We start from the raw sequence: 11,494 nt of genomic DNA, 5'->3' as shown, positions 1-11,494 counted from the left end.
AAATATTATTATAATATTATTTTTTTTTTAAATTTAAAAAATTAATTAATTTATTATATTTTATATAAAAGTTTAAAAAATTTATAATAATGAGATGAGATGAGATGAGATAATTTAATTTTATGTAACGAATAGAATCCTAAATCTGATCCGGTACGAATCCGACTTATCCCGCCCCGGCAATACCGATTAAGATATAAATGCGTGAGTATGAGAGGGAGGGAGAGAGAGAGAGAGTTGGGGGGAAAAAAAGAAATACGAGCCTGAAACAGAGCAGTGGAGGCTTGAGCCTTGAAACTTGGTGGAGGAGACAACAGAAACGTTTCCTTGACCGAAATACGGTTCCTTTAGCCCTTCACCTTGTTGAGTTTGTAGGAAAAGAACCCTAAAAGGACTCACACCACTTGGGAATTTAAACTCTCTAGTACAGGTAAGTTCAATTGTATTCGAACAAAATACAAAATATTTAGTTGTTGTTTACCCCTCAATCCATACGACCCTTGCATTGGCCAGTGAATCTTTACATTTTCACTTATTTTAGAGAACCTTCAGTTTTTTTATCTGTCTGATTACTGAGAAATACCATGGAAAAGAAACCAAGATAATTCTTTTGATATTAAAGAATGCTAAAAGAAGATCCATTAAATTTTCTTGAAAGTTTCTTGCATTCTTTACCAACATAGTCAACATATGCTCTGATAACCGATCATGCTGATTTCTTTTCATTTACCGTTATTTTAGAGTTTCTTGATGGGGGTGTCATTGTCAATAGCCCGCAAGAATTTTTTTCTTGTATTCGAACAAAAAATTGTATCCTTTTTGTTAATGTATGTTTGTGTTGCCCTGGCTGTTGATATAGGCTGGGGTTTTTATTTGATGTCTTAGCTACTTCATGCTACTTTTGCTTCTGTCACTTGTACTTGCTTAATTTTCTTACAATTCTAAATTTCCCGTGGTAAATACTTTGGTTTGTGCGATTACTACTTGTTAATCATTACTTAAAATAGAAATAAAAATCCGGTACTATCTTTGTGATCAAAGCATCATTTTCTTTTCGATTCAGTGTTCCTACATGCTGATTATTACACGTGCGTTGTTGGTAGTTCTCCATGCATGACGTGTCTGAAGATTCTTATTTGAATCAATGTTTTAGGTGCTCTAGCATGTTCCTTCATGTCCCATCCTGTTGTTTGTGATTCACACCTGATGTTTCTGCTTCATTGCGCTGTTCTCTTTATTTATAAATTGGTTGCTAGACATTATGTCAGGTTTCTCTCGTTCCTGTAACTTGTATGATTGATTTAGTAAGTATGCTAATGTTGTATTTTTAACCAACTTAATGATAGATTCATTGATTTGGTACTTGGGATATCTTGGACTTCTAATCGTGATAGCTTGCATTGTTTTTCTGATAAGTAGTGATAGCTTGAATTATGCTTAATCATGGTGCTTATTAGATTCATGTGATTGTTTTGTTACAACTGAACCTACAAATTTTCGCAATTTCATACTTTTTAACTCCTTATCTATGGAGTGGACTTCTCTTGTAGTCTCTCTCTCTCTCTCTCGGTTTGTGTATTTGATGTGTACAGTGTCTTATTCCCACCTTTTCTGGGTAGTCAAAGGTTATCATTTTGCTTTCTAGTGTTTCATCAGTCCCCTCCTTGATTGTTTTGATTTCTCATATTTCAGAATTATAGTTTATAACTGCCGTTGTTGGATTGGTAATTTTTTCACGAGTTTTAGGTGCCAAGTGTTTCGCATGTTCGCGAGTAAGCAGGTGTCTGTGAGTCTCGGTCCATGACACAATGGTTAATCATTTCACCCTTGTTTTGGTTAGTGTTGGCCCTTTGTTTTGCAACTCATGATAAGCTGTGCTCCTTAATTGGCTCTCAATATAATGGAGTGGGAGAAAGGAACTCATGTCTCAACTACATCTAGCTGGAATATGCCTTTCTTCAGTTTTCCTTTTCTTTCTTTGGTTTGAACATAGTAGTGGAGGAGATTTCTTGTAAGATTACCAAGTAATCTGTCTTGTAGTATAACATGCACCTTTTATGTTCTTGTCCGCTCTTTTTCTTTCTGTTTATTTTTTTATTTTGTTTTGATGTGCGAGTCTGTCTTTTATATAAGAGTGATATTCTTGTAGGCACAAGCATGTCTAGCTTGAGGAGGTACCTATGTGATTGATTCAATTTCAATAGCTTGCTTTATGTCTCGATTTTACATTTAAAATCTTAATTTATACTAAGATTTTTCTTATTTGCCACCGTGTAACTCTGCACCAATGGCTCCCCTGGAGCAACAATGCCTAAGCGAAATCAATCAGTGTAATACCTTATGTTTTCCCCCTGCTGTTTATTTTTGTTCTAAAGAATGTTTATTCTGCATGGAGCAATTAAAACAGGAGGTTACTTGTTGTTGCTTACATTAATAGCAGTTTAATGTGTGCTCACACTGCACAATTTTTGTTGCTTTGTATATTCAGTTGATCTGTGCATGGTTGTTACAGAATTTTTTTTCTTCACTCTGCAGTTTGGCTCTAATTTTTAAAGAATTTTATTGAAATGTATTGTTAGTTACTTTTGCAAATTCTGCTGGTGCTCAAAATATATTTACCAATTCTAGTTAAAGTTTTGTTACAAGTCGATCTGCTTGTGGCATATATGTTGAGATACAACGTGAATCTTGGATAAGAATATTGTTGGCATTCCTATGAATAGGTTATGGCATGCTCAGAACCTGTCCGTGGAGAAAGGATTCCAATACAAGTCAAAGTTATTCCCAGGAAGCCACGGATTCTACTTGCTGCTAGTGGAAGTGTGGCAGCCATAAAGTTTGGCAAGCTCTGCCATTGCTTTTCAGAATGGGCAGAAGTAAGAGCAGTTGCCACACAGGCATCTTTGCATTTCATAGATAGGGTGTCACTTCCCAAGGATGTAATTCTATATACTGAAGAGGATGAATGGTTTAGTTGGAATAGAATTGGCGATAATGTGCTTCACATTGAGCTGCGCCGATGGGCTGATATAATGGTTATTGCTCCATTGTCAGCCAACACACTTGGCAAGGTAATATATTTGAGAAATTTCAGAGAAACAGTCCCTCTTTGAACTTTTACTGTCAATGAGATACAATTTAACACTTTTATTGGACATGGCACACATTTACTCAGACGGTTGATTACTTCACAACCTGGAAATTGAGTAACTCTACTATCCAATTTGGTTGTTGAACAAAAAGAGTTAAAAGAAAGGAAAATGCATGAAAGTGGTTTCTTTTCTTAGTCGAAGCACTTCATAAATCTGAGGGGACGAATGGACATTGGAATAGAACTGCTTGGCTTATAAGTGCAACAAGGTTACGTTATTCATATTGGGCCTGTCACTGAAAATTAGCTATGTTGCTTGTCTGATTGGTTTAATATGAATACATAAGAAGCTATGAAGAAAATGATATAATGGCATGTATTGAGAGTGAAATTTATGCTCAATAGGCTTATCAAGGTACTTTTTTATATGGGATAGAGAAATGTTTCCATACCTTGTGCTTCTTCCATTCTTTTGATTAGAGTACTGAGCTTGAATGGTTGCTGTTGTTAGGCCTTTTTTGTAGGCTTGCAAAATACTAGTCTTCAATAATGCATGTCTGTCTGTCTCTGCTTAGTTTTGGGTGTCTAGGAGTGCAGCGATTAATAATTGAGATGTCATCAACTTTGGAACTTGTTTTCCCCTTACATAGTTGGGGCCCATACTGCATGCATATAGGCTTAGTACAAAGTCTCATGCGAGTATTCTGTATGGTGAGTGTCTATCATCTGAGTTCAACAAGCAGCCTCGTGAATTACTATATGAACATAAGTTAGAGGCCTATAAAGTGAGAATGGAGAGTGCAAGTCTCAATTTATTTCTAGCAATGAATGTATCTTACGAATTCACATTTGTTTTTAAGGAAAAAAGGGTGGACTGATACCTGTGCTTGGTTATAGTCTAAAGTACACATGTACATTTGTACATGTATATCAAAGTAGTAGATCATGCAAGTCTCAGGGAGATCCTTTTGCCTCTAAGAATGACACATATGGCTGGTTATGCCCTTTTCTCTACTCCCTCTGCATGCCTGTTTGTGTATTTTGTTTGTTATTTTATTTGAATAGTCAAAATTTTTATTATTTTCCTAGTATGTTTTAAAGGCATATGATTTGCTCTTATTGTAGATCGCTGGGGGATTGTGCGACAATTTACTAACATGCATTGTCCGAGCATGGGATTACAGCAAGCCATTCTTTATTGCACCTTCCATGAACACAATGATGTGGAAAAATCCTTTCACAGAACGACTTCTCATGTCAATTGATGAACTCGGGATTTCTCTCATCCCGCCTGTCACTAAGAGGCAGGCATGTGGGGATTCTGGCAATGGTGCAATGGCTGAACCTGCCGATATCTACTCAACAGTAAGGATTTTCTTCGAGTCAAAGATTCGACAGGATGGCAGTAATATTCAGCAACTAGCGTTGTAAAGCAGCAATTTAGTGATCTTTTAAGAGCAAGAGCAAAAGAAGGTGGCTTTTTTAGGGGCGATGGAAGAGGTTGGTTGACGTGCATAACAGGCTAGTTTGGTTGTGATCATTTTGTCTTTTATTGGGTGGGTTTTTGTTTTTACATATATTGGTTCTGTCTTTCTATCATACGGTATGTACATCTAGAAAAAGAGTTGATTTGAGCTGCATGTTGCAAATGGTACGCATGCACCTCTATTCTTTCTGCTAGGGCTGTCTTCCCTCTCTCTCTCTCTCTCACACACACACACACACACACACACACACACACACACACAATGCCGTTGGTGATGCTGATTATCAATAGAAATTCTGTGTTTTTTTTTCTGTTCCCATTGTTTTTGTTTTGTCTTTATTTGCAGATAGGGGATTTGAGTCCTTGAGATAACAGTGTCGATGTCAGTTAGACCGAAGGCCAAGAAAGTAGAAGTTCTGTTTAGTTGAACATCATCTCTTCAAATTCAGTACTCAAATCTCATCTCCTTTGATTAGTATCATTATTGAGTGCTGAAAGATTGAATCAGTTTGGTCCACATTTCCAATTGCAGAATTGTTTTGCACACAAAAAAGGCAAAATTTACAAATAAAAGTTTGAAAAAATTGGGAAAAAAATCGTGTTTGTTTAAGCAGCTCGACCTACCTAATTATTGGAGCACTGTAGTACCTGTGTAGCCGTAAGATAAGGAAAAGGATAAATCCGTTGATTGATGAGAAAAACACAGTCAATAGTTTTTATGTTTTTCATGTCGATGTGTTATGTCTTCCAACGTCCACATTTTATGAAGTTTGTCATAATGTCAGTCCCCCACCACCCCCCAAATAAAAACAAAACCTCTTATCTTCTGAAACATGTAAAAGCACCAAATAGGTTTTAGCTAAAGCTGGTTGTAGAATTCTTCATGTTTGATGGGTAAAAGAAAGTTAAAATTCCTAAATACAAGTATATAATGGTAAAGTGGGCAGACCTTGTGAAGTCATTTATCACAACTATGGCCAAGCCTTGACTGAAACGTGGAAACAAAACCCTCGTGGGGGGCCTTCTTCGGCACCAAAAGCTCTATATGTCCACCGGACCACCATCTAATGTGCTCACATAAAAGTTCATATCCGAGAACATCTTATAAGCAAGGTTCAGCAACAGGTGCCTTTATATATCAAATGATGAAAGAATGTTTCTTCCAGCAACCAAATGAAATTACAGATTGCAAAGAGCTTGCCATCATTGCAAAACAATCTCTCGATCGGCTAACATTAAATTCTTGGAGTGATTGCTGTGAGATATAAGCAAGATCCAAACATGAAGACATTCAACCAAATCCTCAACCAATAACACCGGAAGAAGCGATTATCCCAAACTTGATTTTGTCACCTCATATGCCAAGAAGCATGCAGCATTTGCAGGAACACTTCGGGCCATGGCAGGTCCAAAGCCCTTGTACAGGCCTTTCACTCCCTCTGAGGCCATGATCTTTCTAAAAGCATCAATGGAGCCAGAGAACTTGGGATTTTTGTAATCATCTACCTGAATTACACTCTTGACAACATCAGTTGGGTAGACCGACACCCAGAAGGAAGCTCCAGCTAGACCTCCAGCCACAATCAAAGAGCCTCTTCCCAATTTAGAAGTGTCTTGACCACCAGCAAAAAACTGCTTCAGAGCTTCATAGACACCAAACATAGCAGCATTTCCGGGAACCTCACGTGCCATGGTAGGAACTAATCCTTTGAAGAGACCCCTTACACCACCTTCTGATCTGAGAACGTGCCTGGCTACATCCATTGGCCCTCCATACTTCACTGCCACACTGGCTGAACTGGAATCTGCCAATGCACTCTGGGCTTGCAACCTGTTCTTTACAATATATCCAATAACAAGTAAGGTTGAAGGTTTTGAAAATTCTCCCATAGAATTAAAAGATATCTAAGTTCACTCTCAGGGACTTCAAAATCAGATCACACGATACAAGGATAGAGAAAGTAATGACTGTTGTACTGACCTGCACTTGATCAATTCAGTAGGGCAAGCTAAAACAGAAACGGCAACTCCAGCCCCTGCCCCACAGACAATTTGCTGATTAACCGTAAGGGGAGCACCTGGTTGAGATCGCAATAATGCCTCCATTTGTCCCCTCACACTGAAGAGGACAGCGTTGAAGGCAGCCACAGTGGCCAGTGGAGCCCCCATACCCTTGTACAAACCTCTAGGGCCTTCAGCAGCTACTGTTTGCCTGACAGCATCCATTGCACCTGCATACTTGAGAGTTTGGCCTGGAAGTGGAGCAGGCTGGCTCTGGAGCTTGACCTTAATGGTGTCAAAGGGATGTCCGACAATCAATTGTGCTGCTCCTCCAACAGTCCCAGCAGCCAAATCCTTTGCGACATCCCCCATCTGCAAATTTCTATTTTACAAGGGAACAGTTGCAAATGCACACAAGAATAAATATTGGGAATAAAAAAAGCATATCTAGCATATAATAAAAGAGGAACTTTTATGAATGTAACAAACAGTGCTGGAGAATATTTCTACTTAGAGCTTAGTGCTTGTGACAGAAAATGAGTACAGTTTTCCATTTGCATCCATTCAAAAATAAAAGATAATGCAACAAGATGAAACGAGTAGGAATGGGTGTATTGGTTCTGCATTAGCAGATGAAATATTGCAAAAAAGGAATCACTGTTGGAAAAAAATATTCTTATAGGGACATATAGAAGGAATAAGGAATCTAACAGATAACATAAACCTCAAAAACTGATCTCTATTGAAAGTGTTATCTTAAACTACTAAAAAACTACTAGTTTGTCCGAGAAATTTCCTAACATTAAGAAGAAACAACACTAACTGTTGAACTGGCCTTTGCTTGAAGCCAGGTCTAGGACAACTCCACAAAAATCACCTGCAACAGATCCTATGCTTTCCAACAGCAAATAAACCTAAATAACGCCCTCTAGTACGCTGCCTGTGAGGTAACATTTTGAATGTGTTGAATTTTTTTTTTTTTTTTTTTATAAGTAAAATAAATTTTGAATGTGTTGAAAATTATAAGGAGAAATAATATAAATCCATGAACCCACACAAATAAATTGAAAAACCATCTCATTTTCCCAGAGAGTTAGTATGCTCACTCAACTGAGCTTTTTCAACTGTCAGCTAAAACATACTCAACAGACAAATTTTGTTAAACTTTCAAAATAATCTAATGCAAAATGAAGAATGAGCCTAGTACATGATTGAATCCACTGAAATTTTTATACAGCCTGACAGAAACAAGCTAGCAATCATAACCAAGTTCATTCCCTACTCTTAACAATTCAAAATTCAATCACGATTGCTCAACCTGCCTGGTTAAGGTTCACATTGATGTGGTATCACAATGTCAGTGTGTATGGAAAAGAATTGGAGTTCCAGAGTGTTGAGCTTGTAACAACAAATGTCAGAGACATACGAGTTCTGTTAGGCACATAAAAGAAGATGGAATATGTAGAATTGACCTTAAGTGAAAATTCTGCAGCTCAAATATATCTTGAGCTGGCCCCATCCTAAATACAAAAAGATTGAACAGCCCAATACTCAGTTGGGCGGCTTGTTTACAATTTTACAGGACATGTGAGTTGGAATATTTAAAGCCTAATATCTGGCTGAAGCATGTGTAATATCATCAGTATTGGACTTGATGGTTTTTAATATCTTTAAGGAAAAATAATCTAAACAAGGGGCCCTCAAACTTTTCAAATCAAGAACAAAAAATATGATAGAATATTAGTTGCAGAAATTCATACTTGTAATAGCTTAAATATATTAACAAGTTGTTTAGGTCTGTTTGATAGAAGAGAGAGGATGGGAACAGAAAATGGAGAGAAGGAAATGGGAGTGTGTATAGTATCTATCCATTGTCAAGTATTTTCTCTCCATTGCCATTGCCTAGAGACCAATGCATTAAAACATGGTATTGCATGTCGTTGTGCGCGCGCACGCGCACACACACACACATGCTTGACATACTTCCCTATTCATGGAAATCCCTTTTGACATACTTCCCTATATATATATATATATATATGCTTGACATACTTCCCTATACCTAATTCTTCTGTTAGAATGAATTAGAATCCCTCATTTCTAGCCATCAAAGACAAATGTTATGAAAGCTACAGTTTTTACATTTAGCTGTGGTGTTGAAGGAAAGTAGAATTTAGAACCCATACATAATAATCATCCTAATTTACAGACCAACTAGTGCAGGGAATGAAACATTATGCTGCATTCATTTTCTTGTTATTTACCCAAACTAATGCAATTGATTAAAGCATATGCAAAAACTACTTTGCTCTTTAAAGTTCTGAGGATGCCCATGTGACTAACCAACGAAACCACAACATATCCTTTCGAATTCAAATCCCCTTTTTTGATACGTAAATACACATACCAGTTGGGATAGTTTTCCAAGCTTCGAGTAAAATATCAGATTGAAAATAAAGAAAAAAGAAGGAAGAGTGCAAAACAGGACGTTTGCAGATAAAATAAGATCTTAAACATAAGTACAATTCCAGATTCCTGGGATGCTTGAACGATATCAAAAAGAGAATCCCAATTTTGTTTCTCCACGTCGGTACAGTGATATTAGATGCAAGATCAATTTTTCACCATGGATGCCTGATTATAACAGGCTTCCTGATACAGATAAAAATTATACAGTAATTAAAGATCTCTGTGCTTCTAACTACGCATCCATGATCTCACCGAAATAAAAAAACACACCAACAAATTCGTACACGCTAAAACGAAATCTGACAGCTTCTACTAGCGGACCAATTCTTTGTTTGCATTAAATATGATGAAGTTTCAGTTTATGCGGTTACATGTCACTGTCATCTAATGTGAATTCATATTGTTTTCAAATCAATCCAGAATGACACGCAAGAAATGGCAACTATTAGCACTTCTCTGTCTGGAATTGGTTTTGATGGATTATCTTTGAAACGAAAAGAAGTTGGACAAATTCATTACATTTGCAATTAAACGTGTTTTTCAAACAGAACAGAACCCATAACAAATATAAAGGGACGCAAACTACTTGAATAAAACCAGGAAACTTACTGGAGCGGATTTTCACCGTGTCTGAGAGAATCCAACCAAATAAGAGCAAAAACAATCGGAACCTAATAAATACCAAGAATCTGGCCGCGTGTCTCAAAAAATCGAATCTGATTAAAAAGAAAAAGAAAATCGTTAGATCCACATGTAGAGTTACAGAGATAGAATATACCCGCTCAATCAAAGACACAGCTACAGTTAGTGTAACCGTTACCGTACCCATGAAAAGAGATTAATGGGTCCTGAAAGCAGGAGTAGGACGATAGTCTGAAAGGGATTTCGAAGGAATAACACAACCTGGAAATAAGCAAGCAACGAAAGGGAATCGAATCGTAGCGCAGGGACTGACTGAGAGCCACGAGAGAGAGAGAGGTTGGGTACGACAAAAAGGAGGCCACTTCTGGTCTCAAACCCGTGCGGGTCTCTATCTCTGTGCGATCGTCCAATGGAAATGTACCTATTTTTATGGTGTTCGTATGTTGTAGGGAAGAAGAGACAGGGTGTGTGCATGCGCGTGTCTGGGGTTGGTGAGATGAAGCGATTGTACACCCACTATCATCTGGATCTGCCCCCACGAAGTTTGCTTTCAGTGAAGGTTGGTCCGAGTCTGAAATCAATACCAAAAATGCAGTATAATTAGGAGTTAGGTTCTCTAAAAAGAGCTGGAAGAGAAAAACTTCAGACAATGAATATACAAAAATAAATTTATTAAAAAACCTATTTTGATGCAGTTTATAATATTATAAAATTATTTTTATCGTAAAATAAATCTAATAGATTATATGAATTTATATCTATTTATATATTTATTTTTATATAAATTTATATCAATTTCATTCGATTATTAGTGAATGGTTCAATTCAATGGAATATGAAATCAAAATTCAATTGCAAATCCCGTTGATGGGGATGAATCAATATTCCTTTTGGTATGAATTAATAATAAATAATTTGATTAGCCTGTTCCTTTTTTATTTTATTCTTTTACCTACATAAATTTCATTCAATTCCATTGAAAAGGACAAAGGTATTAGCATTTAGCAGGTTACGGTGAAAACTATCATGTAGGGGTATAAATTTAAACCGAGAAATCAAAAAACTGGACCGGACCGAACCGGACCGGACCGGTTGGTCTGGTTTTGAACCGGTCCGATCCGGAACCGGTTCCTATATTATGAAAACCGGCCAGAACCGGTCCAGTTTCGGTTCCGTAGTTTCCGAAACCGGACCGGACCGAACCGGACCTGTTAAAAAAAATATATATATAAAAATTAATTTTATATATTATACAAAATATTTATATATATAAGTTTTATATATAATATATAATTACATATTAAATTTTTATATATAATATATAATTATATATCATATATGAAATAATTTCATATTATAATTTATAAATTATAACATAAAATGTTAATCTTAAATATGAATATTTGTAATTTTTTTGATCATATGTTATTAATATAATTATATATAAGATAATTTTATTATAATTTATAAAATAAAAGTTTAATCTTAAAGATGAAAATTTAATTGATCATATGCGTTAAACGTAATATATATATATTAAATTATTAATAACATTTTATTATAAGAAGTAATAATTTATTATATATTTTTTACATTTTAAACAAACCAGAAAACCAGACCGGACCGGATCGGAAACCGGTAAAACCGGATGTACCAGTTTAGGAGGGTAGTCGGGGCGTAATCGGTTTTGAAAAATGAAAAACCGGTACATACCGGTTCGATTCTAGATTTTGTCCAAAACCGGACCAGACCGGACCGGTTACACCCCTACTACCATGTCCAATCATACAGTGCAAAAGTAAAAT

General features: G+C 36.4%; 2 protein-coding genes across 9 annotated transcripts; one reads left to right on the top strand and one right to left on the bottom strand.

Annotated features, from left to right (window-relative positions):
* The first annotated feature begins 213 nt into the window (after positions 1-213).
* LOC121235001 (probable phosphopantothenoylcysteine decarboxylase) lies at positions 214-4,761 on the top strand. 3 transcript variants are annotated; one of them, XM_041131182.1, is made up of 4 exons: positions 214-430; positions 1,747-1,780; positions 2,724-3,071; positions 4,217-4,761. In XM_041131182.1, the coding sequence occupies exons 2-4, from the start codon at positions 1,763-1,765 to the stop codon at positions 4,520-4,522; spliced, it is 672 nt and encodes a 223-aa protein (XP_040987116.1). In that variant the 5' UTR covers positions 214-430; positions 1,747-1,762; the 3' UTR covers positions 4,523-4,761. The 3 variants fall into 3 exon arrangements, with proteins under 3 accessions (XP_040987116.1, XP_040987117.1, XP_040987115.1); XM_041131183.1 differs by lacking the exon at positions 1,747-1,780; XM_041131181.1 differs by lacking the exon at positions 214-430 and having other exon boundaries at positions 1,777-1,835.
* An 830-nt stretch (positions 4,762-5,591) lies between these two features.
* Positions 5,592-10,309, bottom strand: LOC121235000 (mitochondrial carnitine/acylcarnitine carrier-like protein). 6 transcript variants are annotated; one of them, XM_041131178.1, is made up of 4 exons: positions 9,873-10,309; positions 9,657-9,763; positions 6,559-6,960; positions 5,592-6,408 (listed from the first exon to the last, which is right to left on the bottom strand). In XM_041131178.1, the coding sequence occupies exons 3-4, from the start codon at positions 6,948-6,950 to the stop codon at positions 5,907-5,909; spliced, it is 894 nt and encodes a 297-aa protein (XP_040987112.1). In that variant the 5' UTR covers positions 6,951-6,960; positions 9,657-9,763; positions 9,873-10,309; the 3' UTR covers positions 5,592-5,906. The 6 variants fall into 6 exon arrangements, with proteins under 6 accessions (XP_040987112.1, XP_040987113.1, XP_040987110.1 ...); XM_041131179.1 differs by having other exon boundaries at positions 9,951-10,309; XM_041131176.1 differs by having other exon boundaries at positions 6,559-6,950; positions 9,873-10,308.
* Between the last annotated feature and the right edge of the window lie 1,185 nt (positions 10,310-11,494).

The sequence above is a fragment of the Juglans microcarpa x Juglans regia genome, chromosome 6D (genome assembly GCF_004785595.1).
Source record: "Juglans microcarpa x Juglans regia isolate MS1-56 chromosome 6D, Jm3101_v1.0, whole genome shotgun sequence".
NCBI lineage: Eukaryota > Viridiplantae > Streptophyta > Magnoliopsida > Fagales > Juglandaceae > Juglans > Juglans microcarpa x Juglans regia.
This window is presented reverse-complemented; position numbering and strand designations above follow the sequence as displayed.